Genomic DNA, 22,776 nt, shown 5'->3' with positions numbered 1-22,776 from the left:
TATGGACAAGCAGGCAGGTCTTGAAACAAAGGAATTGTTTATCATAATTTAGAAATCCTGGGCGAACCAGGGGAGGGGCCCTAACAGTGAGCACAGTTAGGGCAATACAGACCGTGTTGGTGAGCCGGCCCTCGGAGGGTGTTCTCGACTAGATCAGGGTGCCTTAAGGTGTACCAATCACTCGGGCTCTCTGCTCATCAGAGGCGCAGCTCGCTTTTAGACACTGTCACTGTCAATCGAATTCAGCAGAAGCTCCAGAACAGAAACTTGGTCAGAGCCCTTCAATTGACCGTGAAATACACAGAAGTCTTCTGTTTCATAAATGCATTCTTCCAGTACCCTTACATACCACCAAGAGGGTTAGAGTGCTTGTAAAGTGCACGCATGTGATCGCTCCACTTCTCATCCTGTGTGAGCGGTGTAAATTTCAGCTTGAGAAAGTTCTACCTGTGTCACATTTCCCAGCAATGCTAGTCATTCCACCGAGCAAGGCCTGGGAAACATGCGGGAAGGCGAGGCTCGTCCTGCCCCAGTGGTGTCCTTCTCCCTACCGACACAGGCTGTTCCCAGAGCGCAGCTGGTGTTGTCCTGGTGCACCCCAGCCCTTGCTGATTGCCCTGCTGCCCTGTGCCGCACACCTCCTCCCCTTGCTGTTTTTCACCTAAGGGGCGCTCTTGGCTGTCTTTTCAAACTAAGTGATGCTAAGTGACTCCTTTTCCCCAGTCAGGAGGCAGGAGATGAGGTCTTGCCAACACGGGAATCTCCAAACCCTGGTGTCAGAAAGCACCTACTAATGGTAGGCAGTTGTATGAGGCCTTGATGGTAGATGAGAAAAGAAATGGGGAGAACACCCTGATTCTTCCAGGCACAGACCAGGCTGCACTGAAGAAAGGCTGGCACTTTATTTGCATACTCTTAGGAAGGAGGTAGCTGGAGTATTTTTCAGGCTTTGCATCTCTAGCACAAGTGACCAAGATTCCCCTGAGTAGCACAGTTTCATTCGCAGGACAGAAAGTACACGTTGCCCTGGGTGTCTCCCACAGCGAGCCGCAGGGTGGAGTCAGGGCCCAGCCAGGGCTGCAGGCAGCTCACTGCCCCTTCGCATCTGAACAGGCCGCGCTGAAACAGGAAGAAAACCGGGAGGTGAGGGCCAGCTACACACCCAGGCTCTGCGTAGGCACTTAATTTTTTCTTTCACAAACAAAAGCCTTTTATTTAGAAGCAGGTATTATCACTCCAAAAAGAGCGGAAGGAAATGGAATGTTCATCTTGTCCCTTCCCTTACCCAAGCTCGTACTCACGCTACTATACACCAACAGAAACACACTTACCAGCCGCATACTGGATCTCTCCCACAGTTTGACATCTCTGTCCTTTGAACCTGTCACCAGCAACTCAGGCAGCACATGGAGGGCTGTGACAGAGTCTGAGTGAACCTACGGGAGGAGGAGAAGAGTGTCACCCTGAATTCTGCTGTCAGCTCACCACCTCCTCCCCTACCTGTCCTTAAACTCACCTTTCTACACTGCTGCATCTTTAACTCTGTACTCGACGAGATGTCCATGCTGGCATCTGATGGGTCTGGCCCTGAAACCTGATCTTCAAGTGCTTCTGTCTGCCAGATGTTACCTGTGGTCCATTTTCCTCCACAGGTGCATCCAGCCAGGGTCCACAGCACTCCCTCAGAGGTGGCAAGCAGCAATGAGGACTCTGCCGTTGTGAGGGCAGAGTTAGGAGCCTGCCTTGCCTCTCCCTGCACCTGCCTGCCTCCCCAAGGCATCTTAGGCCCCTCAGGGCTTCCCATTCTGCTCACCAGATTCGGGTTTGGCCTGCGTGACCATTACCGAGGTCCCACTAGGATTTTTATAGTGCATGTAGAAGTGCACATTGCTCTGAAACTCTCCTGTTTCCTTTTGCTTCTGTGAAAGCACAGGTACCATTGATTAGTCTGCACACAGCTCTGCCTGTTGAAGCAACAGTGCTCTGCTCTAGGATGATCAGAACTTTCTAAAGCCAAACTACAACATCGACATGGTAGAGGATACAACGGTTCAACGTCCAGCTCATGGGACTTTACATAACCCTAAACCACCCAATGGGCCCCAGTTCAAAAGATACACAACGCTGCCTTCAATCACAAGTTGCCCTTCCCTAGCCAGCACAGGGCCACCCTGAGAGGTAGCAATATTGTGACTTCTGTCATCATATTACAGTCCTGCTTATCCTCAAATTGAATTTAAAGGAAATCCTGCGGTACAGACCACTGTGTCTGGCTACTGTGGTCCAGGATAGGGCCTGAGGTAAATCTGCTCTGTACCTGTTCTCCTTTTGGAGATAGAATAGTACCACATAATGCAGGCTGGGCTTGAACTCGTTTATGGAACGGAGGCTGGCCTTGAACTCACGGAGACCTTTCCTGCCTCAACCTCCCAAGTGCCGAGATTACAGAAATGGGCCACCATGTCCACTGTGTGGCTACTCTCCTTTACACTCACTGCCACAAGCTTTCCTGAACAACTCTGCTGCTTAAACACACTGAAATGCTATACATTCTTCCTGTTTACAGACATGTTAGGTTGTCTAGGCCTTAATGACCAACACTGCTCCAGAGAGTCTTGTGATTCTCTTTTGGAGAACACATGCACTTATGATGCACAGCTGTGGATTAGCAATGGCGATACTGGGTCAAGGATAGCCTCTGTGAATAACTTTACTAGGTGAGGCCAGGGTTCAGGCAGCTTCCAGAGGACTAGAATGTCCAGCTTGGGCACAAAAAATGCATGTCCATGATTTAACTGAGACACATCACAACAAAGTTAAAGTGTTTGCCCTTAAGTTGGTAACACAGCAATAAGACAGAGAGAGAAAGGAAAAATGCGATTAGAAACACTTGTAGCTGAGTGTGGTGGCGCATGTCTGTGTTCCCAGCACTTGGGAGACTGAGGCAGGAGGATTACTGTGAAATGGAGTCCAGGTTCAGCCACAGAGTGAGTTCAAGGCCCACCTGAACTACACAAGGGAGAAATAAGATAGTGTTTCAGAAAAGAAAGAAAGAAGAGGGAGAGAAAGAGAGGGAGGGAGAGAGAGAAAATTAAACTTTTAAAAAATTTTCTTGAACTCTCTTGATTGAACTCTAACAGGAAACACCAGTAAGTCACACTCTACAGCAGAGCTGCTTGACAGAAGGATTAGGGGATGTGGTCCCAGCGGCCATGCCTTCCCTTGATCCTCTGTCATGTGGTCCAATATATAAGAACACTGGTTCTCAACAAATGTGTGACGCATAGCTCTATACAACTTACCAGGAAAAAAAGAATTTTAGGATCCTTTGCATTCAGGTAGAACACACCATACTCCTTGTGTGTGGACAGCAGGATGGGATGAATCCCAAACTTGTGCCTGGGGTATAAGAAAGTGAGAGGCTGACCCAGACTACCTGGATTTAGGGTTCCAGGCTTTCTTCTAAGTTAAACTCAGGGAAATACTAAATCATAGCTTTCCTTTTTTAGCTCAGGAGGAATAAGCCTTGTGGATCTTACGCAATCACCCGTGGAGAATTCCCAGGTGTCATTTGCAGTATTTTCAAATCTGCAGTGACCATGATGAGAGAAAGACCATCGGGGGCCAGTTCCAGACTTGTCAAGATTCCAACTTCTTGCAGAACTTGATTCAGGTGAAGACTATAGCTCAAAAAAAAAAAAAAAAAAGATCACATGAAGACAGACTTCACTTTCTACTGGCTTCCACAGCTTTGCATGCATCCTTCACACGTGAAGGACAAAGCAAAATGCCTGCCTTCCCACCCGATCTGTTCGTTTTCCTTGTTTTGATGCTGCCAAGAATCTAACCCAGGGCCCTGAGCCTGCTAGATAAGCCCATTTTCCTTTATCAGTATTAATATTCATCCTCCCCTCCCTTTCCTTGTCTAACTAGGACTAATAGCATTCTTATCTCTTCTTTCCATTCCTAACTCCAGCTGATCAACAAGCTCTGTGGATTCTACCTGCAGTGCACTCACGTAGCAGTGTCCTTCCTCTCATTTCCACCTCCCAGGTCAGGGCCTACAGTGTGCCTTTTCTGGGCTACAGCACCAGCTGGGAAAGGTCTCCTTCCCTTTGGTTACAACTACTGTCCTGTGGAGAACCAGACACTTTCCACTGATGTGTTATCCGTCCTAGGTGCTCCATGCTCTGCCTGTCTTGTGGGCTGGTTTTGGAATGTGGACATCACCTTCCTCTAGGTCAGTGAGTTTAGCACCCACGTGTGGGGATGAATCCTGGCTTGTTTCCTTTATGATGTTAAACTTGCCCAATGTCCCACTGCCTGTGTGTCCTTCCTGGAGAAGCACCCACCCCATTTCCCCTATACTGGCTCATAAAACGGTAGCTAGTTGGAGATTTAGGGCCTTTTGTTCCTAGAGAGCAACTGGTGGCCCCATCCCTGCTATGCACCCCTGTACTTTGTCTCTTGCTCTTTTTCACGTTCCCACTCTGGGCTCGAACTTCGGCAGGAGACTGGAGCCCCATCTGGGATCCGTGATAAGTGGCCCCGTGGGAAGGGTCTTGTAGAGGGCTCAGGGTTCCACCTGGCAATGTGGCTCAGAGATGAAAAGTGACGGGAGTTCTGCAGTGGATGGAGCTCGGGGCTGGCCCAGTGCCCAGGGTTTTATTGGTACCAATAAGGGTGGCGGGTCGAGGTCATGGCACAGTGCACGGGAAGAGAAACCTGACAGGCACGGCCCTAAGGAGACAGAGCCACTCGTGCACCAAGCACCGAGGCTCCCCAGTTAGCAATACGATGGACAGTTCGATATATGCAAACCTGGCACTTGTAATCCCAGGAAGATATAATTCATTTAGAGTTTCATGGGCACAGCAGAGATGTCATCTTATGTCCCAGCCCTGGACTCCCACAGACTCCTGCTGGAGCCCCATGGCACTTATCAGCGGGGGGGTGGGGTGGGGTGGGGGGAGGCTCCTCACATCAGGTGTAGCCACTTTGCTGTACTGAGACGCACTGGTACACAGGCTGGGCTTGATCAGGTTCTTCCAGCCGTTTAAGGGAACAACTGCTTTAATGCAGCCAGCTCTGCACATCTCAGTGTCAGGGCTAAAGGAAAGCTAAAGAGCAGCTGCAACCGTTTCAGATAAACTTGGCCCTGGCTCCATGTACTGACAGGTACAGAGCTGGCTGGGCTAGTTCTCTGTCAGTTCCATTGGCTTTAAGCAATGTAAATTGGGCTGGCTGAGGAGCTGATGTGTAATCTCTGAAGCAAAGGGACCAGGCAGTGTTACCCCACCCGGTGACTCCCCCAAAATGTGGTTGAGTCAAGCATGATGGAGAGCTGTGCTCCACACTGTGAGCTAGGATAGAGCCTCGAGAAAGAGGCTGATTTCTCAGGGGAAAATGGAGTGTACACCAGAGCTAAAGCACTGACCCCAAATTATTAGCTACTACCTCAGCTGCATTATGCAAATGATTCCCTCTGCAGTTCTTACCCCCTGCATATCGCAGAGGCGATCTCAGACCCCCTACCCAGCCCAGCTCACCACAGCCACTCTCACTGTCGCTCACCCCTGAGCCACTCCCCTCATGGAGAATCAGTAAAACCCCAGCTAGGTCTGGGTGTGGCCTCTGGTCCGGTGCACCACCATCTTGGCTGGACTTAGGACTCACTGGCTCCCCGTAACTGTATGTCTGTCTCAGTGACTTTTTTTATCCCCCTGGGATGCACAGGAAGTGCTAGATTGGAATTACCTCACTAGAATTCCAGTAACTTCTCCTTGGGATTATAAATAGAAACCTTCCTGGACCAGGACGAGGATGGGAAAGGGTTTTCTATATACCAGAGTTTCTCTCACTGGAATTCTCTTCTTACATTTTTATTTCTTTACTTCTTTATTCTCCATATGCTCCTGTCTCATCCTCCCGAGTGCCGCCATTATAGCTGTATGTGCTCCATCATATCCAGCGTCTGTCACTAAAGTTCTGATTGCTAGGATTTGGCAGTGTCATTCAGGGGCAGCCTGCATGCTTATGCTTATTATCATGTCAGGCCATGGGTTTGATTCCAGCACCAAAAAAGCAATCAAGAAAAGAACCCAAACAGCATGAAATTTGTCAATGTTCATTTCTTTCTTCCTTTTTTTTGGAGACTTGGTCACTTGAATTCACATGTAGTTTAGGGTGTTTTCAAATTTACAGTGATCTTTCTGCCTCAGCCTCCCTAGTAGTAAGATTGCATGTGTGTGTAATCCTTTCTATTCAAGTCTTAGTATGCTGCCCTCTACAGCTTGGCCTCAGTTTATCTTTCCAATCTAATGCTCTCCCCTCCCTTCATCCTCCCCTACTCCTTCCAGGAGCTCAAGATCTCACTATACCACAAAGTACAACACAAACTCGTGCTCCATGCTCTCCACTCATGCTTCTTTTTCACCAACACCAACACCTTAAATCACTGGTTTACAAAACTCCTATTCCTTCTTGTGCCCAACCTCAAATATCAATTCTTTCCTATAATTTCTCTTCCTCTACAGCCTCTCAAACAATAGCAAGCTTCTTTAGTTAAAAATGTAAAGGTGGATGGGTGTGCTCCTAGATGCCTGTAAAATATCAGTTCTCTAGGAAGCTGAGGCAGGAGGATTTTAAGTGTGAGCACAGTCTGGGCAAAGTGAGACTTAGTGAGATCCTGTCTCAAAATGAAAAGCAAGATAGCGAAGAAAAATGCACTACTGATTCTCTTTAGTTCAGGGAAACAGACTGTGATTACTTACACTGTTTGATGTTTTCCATGCCTGTATATATTTTGTATTCTGAGTGACTATTTTGAAGATAACAATATGAAATGTGTGACTATTGTCAATTTTGTTTCAAAATCCTGTATCATTTCTATTGTTTTGTTTTCTTTAATCTCTTAGAAAAAAAATGACCTGGGGATGTTGACCAGTATGGCCTTGGATTGAATCCCTAGTACTGTTAATAAATAAAACTGAATAAAATTCATTTGGAACTGGTTCACCGGGCCCAGACCTTGGCATCAACTAGATGGTTGAGAATTCATTGAAAATGACATGGCCAGGAGCAGAAGGCATTTCCTGCCAATACCTAGCCTCCCTCTGACCCGTTCAAGCAAACCAGCAGCGATCTGCCGAGAGCCCCAGTGAAGGAACCTGCTTTCCTATCACCTTCCCCAGCCCCCCGGTCTCACCTGAGTCTTCTGGAAGTCGAGCCTGTCTGCCCCTCGAACCCCTCCACTCGCCACTGGCTAATCTTCTCATCACCACTGAGAACAAAGAAGGTGTCCGCTGAGAACCAGAGCAGGGTGCTCACTCGGCCTGGAGCCTGGTATGTGGAACAAGTTCACCTCAGTCCTTCTGAAAGCCCAGCTGAGCTTCCATCCAAATGCACATGCAGCCTCAGCCCCCGCCACCAGCATGACACAGGCGGCTGGGAGAACACACACAGACAGAGGAGGCTGCCCGAATCACCTGCGCTGTGGCCACGGCCTTGGCTTCTTGCCACAAGGTTAATTCCCCAGCTTGATTTCCAGACACGGCCACAGAGCCATCCGGTGCCCAGGCCACAGAGGTGATGGCTGCAAAACTCCTAGGTGTGTTGCTGTCATCTGAGGAAGAAAGGATGTGACCCTTAGAAGCTGGGCTCATCCTAAGATACCTGAGGTACCAGCCAGGTGGTCCCGGCTCTTTGCCTTGGCAGCCAACCCTCTTTTGTACCTATCTCTCCAGGTCTCACTCACCCGCTTCCTTAGGGACCTCGCAGAGCCGCACTGAACCTTCCTGTGAGGCAGTCAGCAGAAGACCTGAGCTCTGACAGATGGCAGCTGCACTGACCGGGCCGCTGTGTCCCGGGAGGATGTGCGTCTGCTGAGCCTAAAGGAGCAGAGATGCTGCTGCACCCCTGGGCAGTGACCCCACAGAGTGCTGCCACCCATAACCCCCCACTGCCCCAGCCCCAGGGCTTGCATAGCACTTACTGCGAGTGGATGCCACAGCCGTGTGGCCCCATCCAGTCCAGCAGTCACCACCAGAAGCTCTGAGCCAGCCTGTCCGGCTGATACGACAAGAAGACAGAGTCAGGAGGAGGAAACAAGCAGGGCACAGAGAAGAGGCCCGGGGAAGAGCAGGTGGCTGACACTGCGCTACCTGGGTGGGGCTCCAGAGCAGCTGCACACTGACTGATGGGTCCTGAGTGGGCAGGGATGCTGGTCAGCTCCACACCTCCACGGGTCCACACTTTCAAGGTTCCGTCCTGGCCCACAGACACCACGTGCTCTTCCTGCCCCAGAGCATAAGATCAGAACACATGTGGCAAGTGGGACTCCTCTACAGAGAGGAGGGCGAGCATCTGAGACTTGGAAGCCATTGAAAAGGGAGGAGAACTCAGGCACAGTGGAGCTGTGAGGCTCAGGACCGCACTCCCGCCCCCTGTCCTGACACTGAGATGCTCTTTGCATGTTCCCGCTTCTGCCTCCCACATTAACCCCCACACCATAACGGAGTTTCAAACATGTCACTCTTCCCCCGCCCTTTGCTTTGCGAGTATACAGCCAATGCACCCAGCTCCCAAAGACCCCATAATCCTCGCAGACAAGCCCAGTCTGCGACCTTCCCAGTGCTTTCTCACCACAGCCACCACGGCGCTCACAGCACTCAGATGACCCAGGAAATGACCAAGCTGCTGTCCCAACTCTGGGTCCCACAGCCCCACAGCGCCATCACTGGAGCAGGAGATCTGCAGTCAGAAGGCACAGGAATAAGCCCTGGGCACCCCTCTAGCATTTTCTTATGTCATAACATAATGCGGGGCACAGGAAGCTCCCCGATGAGCAGCAGGGGCTCTCCCGGGGCTCAGCCCTGGCTCCTGCACTCTACACTTAGCAATCTTGACAGCATCACCTCTCTGAGCTGTGGTTTCCTCTTTCTCAACTATTAAGGAGGAAAACGGTAAGCTGCCCGTGTGGCATGCTTTGTAGAGGGCTCTGTGTACCTCTAAAAAGGACTTAGCTCTCTGTGTCTTACTCAGTGGGCACGGACAGTCACAGCAGTACCTGTTAATCAAACAATGTCATCAACAAATCCAGATAGAGGCAGAACACCCCAGTGCCAAGAAGAGCACAGACTGGACAGGACTGATGGAGACAAACCTACTTCAGATCATGTCCTCTTTTCTCATCTCTTACTGAGGACGACATGGGAGAGGACCACGTGGGCACTCCACACTAGGACCTGGGCTTTGCTAGCCCCAAGGATGGAATATGAGACTCATTTTGACAGAGTGTGGCAATATATGCAGACAGCTCAGCTCAAGTCGGCTACATACATGGTCCTCAGGAGGAATTACTGTGCCTACGAGAGTGGGTACATGAATAGAATGCAGAGTTCTGTCTTCTGCCAGGAAGCCTTCCAGGCTCTGTGCTATCCCATGCCTCACTCACCAGTAGGTTATCTTTGGTCCAGGCACAGCCAGTGACCCAGTCATGGTGACAGGCACGGAAGGTGTGAATCAGCAGTGGGCTCTGTGGTGTCCTCACATCCCAGCAGATGAGACTCTGGATAGGTTGCAAGGAGAGCAAGCCCTCAGGACCACAGGAAGCAGGAAGGAGCACCAGACCACACTGAGCCAGAAGCTTTCAGGGAACAGGGAAAGGGGGTAACAGAGTGCCAGAGGACAGACTGGCCCGAGACTGGGCAGAGCAAGAGGCAGGAGGAAGCGATGGGAAACGGGTTTTAAGGGTCTAGGAAGCAGGGGGCAGCAGGAGCCAGGGGTCGCATCCTTTGGCAGCTCACCCGATCCCTGCCTCCAGTGGCCAGGCTGCCTCCGTCCACGCTGAAGCTACAGCAGCTCACAGGGCCCTCGTGTCCCGGGAGCTCAGTGGCACAGGGCACATCTCCTGCCTTGAGCCGCCGTGTCAGCGACTGTTTGGGCCAGAGCCGTACTGTGCAGTTCTCTGCGTGGGGAAGAGGAAGGAAGGCTTGCTGAGGAGGACACAAGAGAGGCCTGGGAGTCGGGGGCAGAAGGCCATTGTGAGGCTGAGCATGATGCCTGAGGTAGGGCTCCGGGAGAGGCAAAAAGTGAGTTGAAAGGATGTGGCGAGGTGCTGGGCCAGGGCCAGTCATCCTGGGAGAATGAGCAGCGTGGAGCTCCAGTTCCACAGGGGCACTCAGCAAGGGGGCGTCTTGTGGCTGTCTAACTTCCACCCATGCCCTCTTCGCCCCGCTCCCGAGTCCTTTTCACGAGTGGACCAGGCCACTCTTTCTTGTCACTTCCACATCTGCAGCTCTTCTCAGGGAAGCCCACCTGTTTCTACTATAAATTCTCCCTCCACAGACAGAAATGCAAGGGGGCTACTGGGGGTGCAGAGGTCCCAGAGAGGGACGTAGGGAAGGAGAAGGAAAGGTCTAAGATGACTGGAGAAGATAAATGCATCCGGAGGACTTTGCAGTGTGTAAAAACAACACCCATCTGCACAAATTCACACATAAAGTACCAGGAGAAGGACCACATTAGTGAGCGTGAAAAGACAGCCTCAGGAAACCCTTGCCTCTCAGGAGTACCTGAGGCAGAAGCCAGGAGCTGCGGGGAGGTGGCCAGGCCCAGCACTGGCTTCTGGTTTCCAGGCAGGAGCCAGAGGGACTGCAGGGCGCTCTCCTCGAGCAGCCAGCCCCGCAGGGTGCCGTCTTCTGCACCGCTCACCAACACCTGGGGGCTCAGCCAGGCCAGTGCAGACACCGCCGCGTCTAGCATTTCAGACTGGACCCACTGGGAACCTGGAGAAAGACACAGAGGCGGGGAGGAGGACACTCGGAACAGGCTGAGGTAAACGCGCCCGCTTTCCAAGGTTGTGACAATCCATCCACCACTACTTCAGTACCTGAAGGGATTCTGTAGATCTTAACACCATCTGTTCGGTACCCAACTGCCACCTGCTTTCTGTCTGGGCTGAGAGCCACCGAGAGGGCAGGAGACAGGGGAAGGGAGCCCAGGCATCCCCGGGGCTGACCCAGAGAGCCTGACCACACCTGAACCTGGGAGCGAGGAAAACGGATTAAATACACCCCACCTTGACCACCTGGTCCTTCACTCAGATGACAGTCACGCACGTATCCCACCATAACCCCCTGCAGCCAGACCTTGCCATCCTCGCCAGCCGTCAGCAACTGGTTTTGGGCATGAAGGAAAAGCACAGCAGAAACACAGCCACAATGGGCAGGCAAAGTGGCTAGCCGAGCCCCGTCTTGCCAGGCCCACAGCTCCACTGTTCTGTCCAGCCGGCCCACAGCCACAAGCAGCCCAGGTGCATTGAAGGCCAAAGTTCGAACAGAGGCTCCGGGGGCCCCCAATTCCTACACAGGAAAGTAGATATGGAAATCTCAGGGCTCACATTTAGCAGAACCCAAAACTCAAAGTGGCACTGAGGCAGACATGCTTCCTCCCCAAGAGCTCCTGGGAGCCTTCGACCTTTGTGGCTTTCAGTCCGTCCACCTGGAAGAAGGTCACGCTGCCCGCCCAGCTGCCAGTGGCCAGCGCCTGCCCCTCTGGGTGGAAGGCAACGCAGTTGAGGGGCTTGGCGCATGTGTACTGGAAGGTAAGCTGCCCATGGACCGCGTCCCAGAGCTGGAAGAGACAGAGTGGAGGATTGGGATGCTAAGTACAGATGCTGAGCTTCCAGTCTCATAGCCCAGCCGCCACCTCGTCCAGGGCCCTGCTGCAGCAGGCGAGGGCTCCCCAGGCCAAGCAGGCAGCAGTTCAGCCACGCTGAGGGGAAAAACGTGCAAGGCTGATTTGCAACGGTCATTCTGTTATCACCTTTAGGCAGCCTCCCAGGCACACGGTGGCCAGCAGCCGGCGGTCAGGGCTCAGGCAGCAGCCCGTGATTTGGTACTGGTGAGCCTGCATCTGCAGCAGCCTGGCCCAGAAAGACAACAGTCAGACCCTGGGTCCCAGTGCTCACAACTGCTTCCTCGTTCCTTTGCTCCTGGGCTTCTCAAAGGGAGAAGCCTCTCCCAGAGCCATGAGGTACCACTCACCGACAGCCACGCTGCAGGTCCCAGAGCTCCAGCAGCCCATTGAAGGCAGTGAGGAACAGGTCACTGTCTGAGAGGAAAGCGCAGGAGGAGATCCCATCACAGCCACTCATGACAGACTTCTCTTCCTGTAGGGCAGGACGGGCAGGGTGGCTCAGGCCTCTTCCTGACTTTCCCTTACAACCACTCCAGCCCCAAACGAAACCAAGGCCATGGCAAGAAGGACTTGAGGCCCAGCTCTCACATTCCCAGCCCGGTGCCATCTTGAAGTGGAACTCCCAATCCAGGTGAGTCTGACTCTTCCCCTACACCCAAACCCCACACCTATTCCTCACTTGTGGATTTTCAGGGCTCTTGTGGTTTGGGCTCCCATGAATGCATATATGTATAGATCCTGGAGTCAGGTAATCGGGGTGAGGAGAAAGGAGAGGCTCTGGCATGAGTCCCCACCCGCACCTAATCTACCACTGCTCTCCCAACAACCTCTGGTGCAGTCCTTCCTGGCAATGCCCAGAGGACGCTGTACTAGGGCTTGGCTCTGGCTCCTCACTCAATCAGAGGCCTTTCTTCCTCCACCCTGGGCCTTCCGCTTTCCACTTGACTACCTGCTCTCAGTGATGGCAGCTGTGTGGGTTTAGTTTCCTGTCTTACCTTTATGTCCCACCACCTTTTTGAGTTTGGAATGGGCAGAGACACACTGACCACTGTGTTTCTTGTCATGTACAGCACTGTGAGGGTTGTGTCTGAATGTTCCCCAAAGCCTCATAGGTCCTGGGGGACAGACTTTTCAGAGGCAGCTGAATCTAGAGGGTGTGACTGATTCATGGTCCAGGCTGGGATGAAGGGTTGACTGCTACCCTTGCCGTAGGTAGCAGTCCACATACAGCACAAGGGACACGAAGAGCCTGCTCTTCTCTCCTTCCTTGGTTGCTGTTGGTGTCTTCGGGCAGCAGGAATGTTTGCTTGGCTACTGTAAGCCCCTCTGCCTTGGAACCACTGGATGATGGACTAAAACCTCCAAAAACCGTGAGCCAAATAAACCTTTTGGTTATCTTTGGGTGCCGAGTATTTTGTCTCAGCAATGAGAGAAAAGTAACTAAGACAAGGGCATGGAATAGGCTCTGGGTACCCAATATTGGCTGGATGGATTTTTCTTTACTTTTTCTTTTTTGTCAGTACTAGGAATTGAACCTAAAGCCTTTGTACTGAGCTACATGCCCAGGCCTTTTCATTCTTGTTTATCATTTTATTACTGAGAGATTTCAGTACATTGCCAAACTATACAGTCTAGGAAGTTTTGGTTCACTTGCCTCAGCTTTATCGAGTGCTCGAATTGGGTACCCAGCTGTGTGATTTGCTTTTAGGACTGAGGCCTTGGATCTAAAGTGAAAGGGGTAAAGTTGCTGAATATACCAGGGAGATGAGAGCGTGTGCCCAGCTGTGAGGGGCTGAGCGTTTTGTGGGGTAAGTTCTGCCCCATCGCAAGTGTTTTACCTGCCAGGTTCTCAGGTCCAAAAGATAAACCGTCCCATTGGCAGTTCCCACAGCTGCTCTTTGTTCATTAATAGAAAAGGCCACAGCAGTGGGGGATGAGGAACTAGCTAGAGACATGCTGGACCTAGAGGAAGAGCAGGAAAAGAGAGGCACTTAAGGAGAGTCTGGAAATTGACTTTGGTCCCTCTCAGTCAGAATCCTCCATTCCACTGTGATTTGGTCTGTCCTTTCTTTTTGGGTTCAGAAAGACTGCAGCAGTCCTGTGGTTTCCAGGGACTGCAGTCACAGGCCTCACCTCTGTTGACCCCGCGCACTCTGGGGTTTATTGAGCCATCGCAGCATGCCCTGGAGGTGCCCTCGCTGGGAGAGCAGCGGGGCCTGGCAGCATACCGGCGAGTCTGCAGGCTGGTTGGCTGCCTGCTGGCGCAGGAGTCGGGGGTAGCGACTGAGGACTGGGGCCTGCTGCCTCAGGAAGGTGTGGAAGGCTGCCACATCAGCCTCAGGGAGCTTTGGTTCCTCCTCAGGGACTAAAGAAGCTAGGAAAAGAGAAAGACACAGTCACTGGGAGACAGGCAGATCCTATTACCCAGAGCACCACATAAAATCATCTCACTATTCTAAAACAGCCTCTGAGTGTGGTCGTCTGGTCCCACATCAGAAACCCTTGTGCAAAGTAGCACGAAGCTTTGGGACCCACTGCTGACCTAGAGAAGCAAAGTCTGGGGCTCTCATATCTGCAATTTGAACACTAGGTGGTTTCCTTGGTGATTTTCTGCCCCCTAAATAAAGTCTGAGAACTTCTGATGGAAAAGGTCTAAGCCAGAGGCCTCTGAAGAATCAAAAGCTCATCCTCCTGGCATGTTCAATTTGAGGGAGAAATCTGGCTGGTTTTCCCATTCCTTCTCCCCCTCAGCAGGGCTCCCCTAAGCACACTCAGAGAAGAAGCCAGGCAGGGACTCCTCTCACCATAGAGGGCGTGCACCTCCAGGAGCCGGGGGAACAGACCCAAGTCCAGGTGTGCGGCCACCACGTGCAGACTGGTGAGGAACTTTGCCAGGGGGCCACGGTGCTTGCTCTGGAGCTGGGGAGGTCGGGTTGGACCCGTTAGCCATGGGAAGAGGTGGTGAGGAGGGGAAGGGAGGGGCACCCTCTACTCCCAGACCGTGTGTCTGTGGTCAGGACCCACACCCACTTACAGCACAGAAGACCTCAAGCAGGACTGGGAAACCGAAAGGGAAAAGGTGAAGGGACTTTGGGAAGGAGGTAAATGGCAGTGGGCACAGCAGTAGTGGGCTGCAGATCTGCCCTAGAAACCAGGTGTAGTGGCACACACTTCCAACTCCAGCACTTCCGGAGGCTGAGGCGAGGATGGCAAGCTAGAACCCAGCCTGGTCACTGTGAGGCTCAGTGAGACAGTCTCAAAGAGAAATCAAGGGCTGTGTGTGCACCTCAGTGCAGGCCTGCACTAACTCCCTAGAATCGCAAAACCAAACAAGTAAGAATGGCCACGGAAGGTGTTTGGGAAAGATTCCTGTGGGATCTGCGGACTGACCAGGTGGTAGGGCAGGTCTCCCAGAGCCTCTGGAGGACAATGGTGGAACAGGCCCGAAGCGTCAGGGTCACAGGTCTTCCACAGCAGAGCTGTAAGAACAGAACAGTGCCACGCATAGTGGCACACACCCGTAATGCCAGCCCTCCATGGCTGAGACACACCACACGTTTGGGGTGGCCTGGGCTACACAGTGACTTCAAGGCCAGCCTGAGCTACATGGCAAGACCCTGTCTCCAAACAACAAACACACACTCCTCCAGAACTAGGTATTGAGAAGGCCTCAGCCCTGCAGCGTCCTGAAGGTCACTTCCCTCCAGCTACAGCAGGGGCATCCACCCACTGCTATGCCAATAATTGGGGTCAGCTGACAGAGGCACCCTTGAGTGGTCCTGGCCTTTTGATGCAGGTCCCAGACCTAGTGCCCAGCTGCCTGGGGCTGTGCTCACCTGCAATAAGGACATGGGCTGTGTTCTCAAACTCTTGCCATTTCCCGTATCGATGTCTGGCTGCTGTCCTCAGGGGCCCATCTGGGAGGTGGAGGCGGGCACCAGGGCGCTCCAGAGGGCCCTCCCCTAGCAAACTGCACCCATGTGAATTGGGCAGAGGATCAGGGAGGGGAAGAAGGAGGCTGTCAGGAAGCACCCTGGGTCAGGGTTGGCCTCCTTCCCACCTCACAGGGGGTTAGGGTTAGACTTGCATCTGACGCAAAGCCTGCGAGGCAATTGTTAGTGCTGCCCCAAAGAAGGGGAGATGAAGACAGAGTCCTGGCTCAAAGATGGACAGGTGCAGTGCAGTGGGGAGTGGGAGCCGGGCTGGGACACCTGTACCTGCGCAGGCTCTGCATGAGGTAGGCGAATGGGCCCATGGGGTACGGCTCTCCAGTGTTCCCAGCAGCCACCGCTTCTTCCCAGCTCTTGGTTCCCTTGGGCAGAATCTGCCACGCACTGAGCACTGCATGCAGCTGCTCCACAGTCAGACCTAAGAACCCAAGGTATCTGAGGGCCAACAGAAAACACACAGAAGACCCACACCGAGACACATGGTCCTGCCTTGCCCTGCGTGGGGAGCTCCCACCTGAATCAAGGCACACAAGCTCTGAGGACCTCAGTCTCCCATCCCGCCCCAATCACTGACCACTGCGTGTGACTTCAAGGGAGGCCAAGACTTGGGGAAGGACATCGTGGCCGTGCTCCTGCTCCAGGGTGCTCAGGATGTGCTCCAGCAGCAGGGGCACAGTGGAGGGCAGGGAGCGAAGTCTCTCAGACACCTGGGAGAGGAAGGGGCCCAGATTTCATGGTGGTATGGGGACAGGGCTTGGGGAGTAAAGCGGGCAGGAGGCTCAGAGAGGGAGGGAGACAGGTGGAGGAAGCAAGGGTAAGGGAACACACGGCTGGGAAAGGTGTCATTACAGATGGCAAAGATGACACATGGGCATGAGGCAGGGAGCCTCAGAAGCTGGCTGGAGAACGGGAAGCAGGTTAGGACTTGGCAGATGAGGAGCAACCAACCTGCTCGTCGAAGGTGAAGAGCCTCAGGTGATCGGTGACCAGGCGCAGATAGAGAGGCAGGTCTGATGCCTGCTTCACTAGCAGCAGTTGCATCTGGTGAGATGCACAGGACACAGTGTGAGGCCTGGCGAGCCTGCCACAGCCTGCTCTGACCCTGTCACCAGGCTTACTGCGAGGGGCTCCTTCTCTGAGAGTCCCATCAGGGACAGCCCTTGGCAGCACTCGGGGTACAGCGTCCCTCCCACCTCCCAGCCAGCACCTCTGTCAGGACAAAGGCCTGGTCCAGCCTGCGCCACAGCAAGCATTTTGCTGACACGCACTCCCCTTGGGTCCTGTCCAGACATCCTTATTAACAACTTCCCCAGTCAAAAGTGCTTCAGATAACAAAGCAGCCCGCAGGGCAGAGGACAGCCTCAGAACCACAAGGGCTCCCAGCTCCCACAGCCACCCCACTGACCCAGCGGCCCTGGCTCAGGTCCAACCTGGTTGTTGAAAGGCGACTCCTCCAGCCTCTTCCCATAGAGTGCTAGCTCCTCCCGCACCAGCTGGGCCTGGGCAGATGGTTCCAGGGGCCTCAGGGCTACCACCTGTGCACCTTGGCTCTGCTTAAGGATCTCCGCAAGGTCGGAGTCACTAGACACACTCAGCACCAGGTGTACCCACTGTGATTTGGGGGTCAGGGCACAGAAGGCAGGGGTAAAGGGAAGAAACCATGTTAGAGAGGCCTCTCCTCCCAAGAGCATCCCTCCTGCCCCAACTTCCTTCTCACACTCACCCGGGGAAGGGACTTTGGGATCCATTCTGACATCAGCTGCCCATTCTGGTTCACCAACTTGTCAGCCCCATCCACGATCAGGACCAGGGTCTGGCCTGGCTGCAGGGTCTTAGTGCATGTGGGCAGCAGCCTATGCTGGAGCTCCCACACCAGGCCCCTGTGTGGGGAAGGCAGCTGGGGTCAGGGGGATGGAGAGCTGCAGCCACTGCAGCTGAGGACGGGGACACACGCACCGATAGGAGCTGGGGAGGGTGCTGGCTTTGCGCAGTTTTCTCTGCAGATGGGTACACAGGCGCCAGAGCAGGGTGAGGGCAAGAGTCTGGTCGGGGCGGGCCCCGGAGAAGTGGAAGAAGACTGTGGGTGCCACCTCAGCCCCATCAGGAGCCCTCAGGGCAGACACGAGGGATGCCTGCATAGGACAGGAACAAAAACATGGTCATACTCTGTTACCTGCACAAGTCTTGTCACCACCCCCAGCTACCTCTCATCACCCGCACTCTAGTGCGGAGGCCCCTGGGACTCCTACCAGGAAGGTGGTCTTGCCCTGTCCTGATTGCCCAGTCACAACGGTCAGCTTTCCACGGGGCAGCAGGAGCTGCCTCACTGTGTCCTGAAGCAGCTTTGGCCGGACAGGGCTTGGTGCACTCTGCAGCTCCTGAAAGGTGGCTTGCACCAAGTCATCATCTGGGATGGACACTGGCAGCTGCTGCTCGGCCTCAGGCTGAGGGCACACGGGGCAGGGGACACTTAGGTTTCCTTGCTCTGCTTGCAGTATCCCCACCCAGGAATCTCCACTTCCCTTCTCCGCTCCTGTGGCCATTAGGAATTCCGCTCACCTGTAGGTAGAGTTTCTGGATCATACCCCACACATCCTGGAGAACCAGCTGCCCAAACTCCTCTAGTCCTCCGGTGCAGGGCCGGCCAGCGGCTATGCCCTGCCATTCACAGGAGTATCTATAGGCAAAGCAAGCATGCCCCAGTCAGAGCGGGTCAGGCTCCCCATGCCAGAGCCCGCTGTACCCAGAGCTGCCAGCCTCCCCCAGCTCACCTGCGACAGGTGGTCCCTTTTTGTGTGCTGAGGTAACTCTTCAGTGCTGATATCCGCTGGGCGGCCTCTTCAGACTCAGAGGTGAAGTCAGGTCTCCAGGTCTCGGGCACAGACCTGACCACCAGACACTCAAGAATGAGCTAGAATCAGACCACAGCCTCCCTCCACCCACCATCAGATAGGGCTCTGACTTCCTGAGACCCAAGGAGGGACGGACTTCAGCCCCTGGCCTGGTGAATGCTGTAGAGGCAGGGGCCCTGTGTCCTGCTTCTCTCTCAGAGCTGTTAGCTCACCTCGCCCATGCCCATGCCACACCTGAGCCTGCCTGGCCTGGTGGGGAGGAGCCCGGGCCCTGGGGGCAGTGGGAGGCACCTGAGGAAACTGGAGTCCCGGAGGTAGATGAGGGCCTGGGCGCAGGGCTGCAGGCCTTGACCCCGGTTCAGGAACTGCATCACCTCCATCTCTGTCACGGAGCGGCCTGGCGGGTACTGCCGGGCCTGCAGGGAAAGGGCAGAGACGGGCAGCTTCACTGCCAGGCCCACCGCTCCTCCCTTCTAGACTGCCGAGGCTCCCCCTGCATCATCTCGGCAGAATTCTTCCCTCCTTCCAAGGCAAACTCTGAAGTAGCGCTAACAGCTAACACTACTTAAATTCTTGACATATTCTGTGAATCTTGCAGAGTTTAATTTTTATCAGGACCCTGAAAATAGAAGTTCTTCCTTCTCTTTACTGTGTGAGGAAACGGGGTAGGTTTTGGGAAGCTGCTTCCCACAACACTTACACACAGTAGGAGGGAGATTAGAACTCAGACCGCCTGAGGCCAAGACCTCTGCAGACCTAAACTCAAGGTCTCTCCTCATGGAAACCTCGGTCACTCGCAGAATCCTTTGCCTGCATTCACTGCACGTCTTGAGGAGAGGCCTGTGAGAGTCCCAGGCTGCTGACACACTGTGGCCTCCCCTCCCCTGGTGCTCCCCACCCTCCTCCAAGCTTGGCTGCCTTACCCAGCGGAAATGAGGGTGGTCGGGAAGGCTGTAGCTGGGGGGGACGTAGCCATAGCAGGAGCCCAGAATCCCCACGAACAGCTGTGACTTCTCCACCTCCCCGAGGCACACTTCCAGCTGTCTGTTGGGATGGTGACAGGGACACATAGAGTCACAGGGCCTCCAGGCCAGGGAACATAGACATAGAACCAGGGGGACAGGACCCTGGCACACAGCAAGGGAACGAAGGCTGCTCATGGTCACACCAAGGGAGAAGTCCCTGCCCGACCCTCCTCTGGTCCTGCAGTCCTCACCCTGCCTACCTGGGCTCCATCTCTGCAATCCTCCTCCCTGACCCACACCCCCGTCCATACCTGTTCCTCCAGGTGTCCTCCTCGGTGACGCCCCAGTGCAGGTCGATGCCATGAAGGCTGATGCGGTGGGAGGCGGCTCGGGCCTGCAGTGCTGGCAACACAGTCCTCAGCAGCAGGTCCCGCTCCCCGTGCATGTCCCGGAAGGTGGAGGAAATGAACAGCCGGATGCTGCGCCAGCTGTGGGCAAGCAGAGGGCGAGGACAGCCCACAGGTTGGGTCCCGTTTAAACTCACAGACACAGCAGAGGGTGCAGTGGGAACCTCTGTGGAACACACTGCTGTGGCCTCAGATGCACAGCCCTGGAGTCTAAGCCCCAGTGGCCATCTCTCCTGCACCCCTCCTTTTTCAGCCAGTCATTGCCATTCCTGGATTAGTTCTTCACAGCCCCGTAAGCCACACACGCTCACTGTCCCCAGCCTACCTCTCAAGTGACTATAGTTCTGCCAGCCTTGGTGATGCAGCCTGTAATGCTGCCACTGAGGAGACTGAGGCAGGAGGATTGGGAGCCTAAAGTCAGGTTGAACAATTTAGAAAAACTCTATCTTAAAAAAAAAGGAGAAAAATAAAAAAAAACAAAGAAAAGCTGCCATGTAGCGAGAAGCCAGCATCTCCTGAGAACCCACCATGCTGGGACCTAGGACCAAGCTAGAAATCAACTATGCAGTCTTCCTGGTAAGCTTTGCTCCAGGAAGAGAAAAATGAGCACCTCCCGTGAGTCGCCTGAGAATCAAAACATCCCACCTCTTAGCAACCTGCTGGTTCAGAGCACAGCCAGAGTTGATGGCAACTCAGGTACATAAAGCAACTAAATGCTTGCATTGTTTGGTCGATTTTGCAGGCCTGGGCCAGCAGTCTGAGCATCTCTTGGGAGGATGACTGTATGCAATATAGCAAATATGGGGGATTTCCTAGTCTTTGAAGTTCAATATTGTTTTCACTGTTTTGCTTTGTTCTGATTGCTTTGCTTTATTCAATATTCTGCTTGGAATCTCATGGAATGGACAACTATTGTGAAGATAACAAGATATACTATGTCAGCTAGTACTGCTTTCCAGGTGTCCGCTCTGAAGTTCTGCTTCAGTTTTGCTGCATTGTCTTGACTGACATTGTTCTGTCTTATTTTGTTGTATTTTACTATCTCTAAAATTTTAAAAAGTTAAAAAAAAAGAAACAAAGAAAAGTAAATTCTAGAAAAAGAACAAGGCAAGCTAAAGCTCATAGCAGGAGGATTTAAGATTAGATTATCAGTTAATATAATGGAGACTAAGAAAATAATACAAACTATGACTCAAAGAGTTGACTCTTGGAAAGATTAAATAAAACCTACAAACTCTTAGTAATGTATCAATAAAAGAAAAGAAATATCTGAAACTCATGCAATTAGGAATGCAAAAGGAGGGATGGCAACAGATCCTTCTGAAATCTAGATGATCACCTATACCTACCTTGAGAACTTGAATTTTTTTATTTTTTGGTTGTTTGTTTTTCTTTTCTTTCTTCTTTTTTTAAAGAGAAATTGAATTCTAAGAAGATAGACAACACAAAAGAAACACACACAGATTCCTGGATAGACAGGTATTCCCAAAGCTGAATCAAGAAGATATAAAAATTCTAAATATACTAATCTCACTCAGTGAACTTGAAAGTATAATTAAAACCTGCCAACAAAGCTAAGCCCAGGCCCTGACTGATTCACTGCTGAATTCTGCAAGTAATTAAAGAAGACCCAGTGCCAATACTTGTCACAGTCTTTCATGACACTGAAAAAGAATCAGCGCTCCTAGCTTCATTCCTGGAAGCATTGCCCTGGTATCAAAACCAGAGAAGGACCACAAGAAGAAAATGAATTATAAGCTCAAACGTGACCATAGACTCAAAACTCTTCAATAAGATACTAGCAAGGAGAATGTAGCAAATCACCGAAAAGATCATATACCATGACCAAGCTGAATTCACCCCATGGATGCAGGGATGGTTTAAAATATGCAAATCATGAAATGTAATACACCATATTAAAAGAACCTAGGATAAAAGATGCACAGTGAATGTGTCTGAATGAATTCAATAAAACTGAATTTACAAAAACAAAAACAAAAATAAACAAAAACAAACAAATAGCACGGTACTGGGGAAAAAACACAAGTCCCAGGGATCAGTGGATCAATGGAACCGATTAGAAGATTCAGAAGCAACTCCAGATCTACTGAGTCGTATCATTCAGAAATCTGCTAAACACATTTATTGGAAGAAAGAGAGCCTCTTTAATAAATGGGGCTGGACAAACGGGCTTTACCAAAGCCAATGCCAAGACCACAACGGTAGCCATGTCACCCACCATGCACTGAACTAAAATTGAAATGGATCAAAGATCTAAATATTAATACAGAAAGATTAACTCTGTTGGAAGAGAGAATAGGTAGAACTGTTGAAGACACTGATCTAGGCAAAGACTTTATGAATAAAAACCCAATTGAGGGATACATATCACAAAGAATCAATAACTGGGATCTCATCTAATTAAAATGCTTTTGCACAGCAAGAGAAACCAATAGACTAGAGACACAACCCACAGTGTGGGGAAACGTGTTTTTTCAGTTGTTTCTCAGATAAAAGACTGCTGTCTACAATACAGAAAGAACTCAAAAAATCAGACCTCAAATATAAAGACCCAGGCCAAAAACGAGTGTCTGAAATGGGTAGATGACTTTTAGATGAAGAAGCAGATATGGCAAAGAAATATATGAAAAAAATATTCAAAATCATTGGTGATTCGAGAAATGCAAATTAAAACAATGCTGAGATTCTATCACACCTCAGCAACAATGGTTATTATTAAGAAGTCAATAACACATGGTAGGATTACGGGGAAAAAGGAACCCTTCTCCACTATTGGTGGGAGTCCAGCCCAGTGCAGTAACTGCGGCAATCAGCATGGAGATTCTTCAAAACACGAGGACTAGAGCTTGTACTGGACACAGCTATTCCGCTGGGATCTTCC

At 52.1% G+C, this 22,776-nt stretch overlaps 1 protein-coding gene across 2 annotated transcripts in view; it reads right to left on the bottom strand.

Moving 5' to 3' along the window:
- Positions 1 to 883: 883 nt before the first annotated feature.
- LOC100721808 (telomerase protein component 1-like) overlaps positions 884 to 22,776 on the bottom strand; it is a 47,819-nt gene continuing 25,926 nt past the window's right edge. For both annotated transcript variants that reach the window (XM_063229828.1, XM_013154519.3), the window contains exons 19-55: positions 19,779 to 19,955; positions 19,426 to 19,546; positions 18,794 to 18,918; positions 18,422 to 18,535; positions 18,210 to 18,327; positions 17,900 to 18,094; positions 17,607 to 17,782; positions 17,374 to 17,530; positions 17,081 to 17,260; positions 16,599 to 16,691; positions 16,225 to 16,357; positions 15,918 to 16,068; positions 15,537 to 15,670; positions 15,091 to 15,179; positions 14,505 to 14,619; positions 13,834 to 14,074; positions 13,539 to 13,662; positions 12,048 to 12,172; positions 11,827 to 11,926; positions 11,479 to 11,634; positions 11,151 to 11,363; positions 10,892 to 11,045; positions 10,575 to 10,787; positions 9,807 to 9,967; positions 9,455 to 9,568; positions 8,644 to 8,751; positions 8,163 to 8,295; positions 7,994 to 8,070; positions 7,757 to 7,889; positions 7,488 to 7,624; positions 7,208 to 7,341; positions 3,540 to 3,680; positions 3,303 to 3,399; positions 1,814 to 1,919; positions 1,517 to 1,710; positions 1,332 to 1,436; positions 884 to 1,119 (exon numbers count right to left, since the gene is read on the bottom strand). In XM_063229828.1, the coding sequence (XP_063085898.1) occupies positions 997 to 1,119; positions 1,332 to 1,436; positions 1,517 to 1,710; positions 1,814 to 1,919; positions 3,303 to 3,399; positions 3,540 to 3,680; positions 7,208 to 7,341; positions 7,488 to 7,624; positions 7,757 to 7,889; positions 7,994 to 8,070; positions 8,163 to 8,295; positions 8,644 to 8,751; positions 9,455 to 9,568; positions 9,807 to 9,967; positions 10,575 to 10,787; positions 10,892 to 11,045; positions 11,151 to 11,363; positions 11,479 to 11,634; positions 11,827 to 11,926; positions 12,048 to 12,172; positions 13,539 to 13,662; positions 13,834 to 14,074; positions 14,505 to 14,619; positions 15,091 to 15,179; positions 15,537 to 15,670; positions 15,918 to 16,068; positions 16,225 to 16,357; positions 16,599 to 16,691; positions 17,081 to 17,260; positions 17,374 to 17,530; positions 17,607 to 17,782; positions 17,900 to 18,094; positions 18,210 to 18,327; positions 18,422 to 18,535; positions 18,794 to 18,918; positions 19,426 to 19,546; positions 19,779 to 19,955 (5,167 nt within the window). In that variant the 3' untranslated portion in view covers positions 884 to 996. The remainder of the gene's footprint in view (positions 1,120 to 1,331; positions 1,437 to 1,516; positions 1,711 to 1,813; positions 1,920 to 3,302; positions 3,400 to 3,539; positions 3,681 to 7,207; positions 7,342 to 7,487; positions 7,625 to 7,756; positions 7,890 to 7,993; positions 8,071 to 8,162; positions 8,296 to 8,643; positions 8,752 to 9,454; positions 9,569 to 9,806; positions 9,968 to 10,574; positions 10,788 to 10,891; positions 11,046 to 11,150; positions 11,364 to 11,478; positions 11,635 to 11,826; positions 11,927 to 12,047; positions 12,173 to 13,538; positions 13,663 to 13,833; positions 14,075 to 14,504; positions 14,620 to 15,090; positions 15,180 to 15,536; positions 15,671 to 15,917; positions 16,069 to 16,224; positions 16,358 to 16,598; positions 16,692 to 17,080; positions 17,261 to 17,373; positions 17,531 to 17,606; positions 17,783 to 17,899; positions 18,095 to 18,209; positions 18,328 to 18,421; positions 18,536 to 18,793; positions 18,919 to 19,425; positions 19,547 to 19,778; positions 19,956 to 22,776) is intronic.

This window comes from Cavia porcellus, unplaced genomic scaffold (genome assembly GCF_034190915.1).
Source record: "Cavia porcellus strain 051 isolate PalLab524CR breed Dunkin Hartley unplaced genomic scaffold, mCavPor4.1 scaffold_18, whole genome shotgun sequence".
Lineage (NCBI taxonomy): Eukaryota > Metazoa > Chordata > Mammalia > Rodentia > Caviidae > Cavia > Cavia porcellus.
This window is presented reverse-complemented; position numbering and strand designations above follow the sequence as displayed.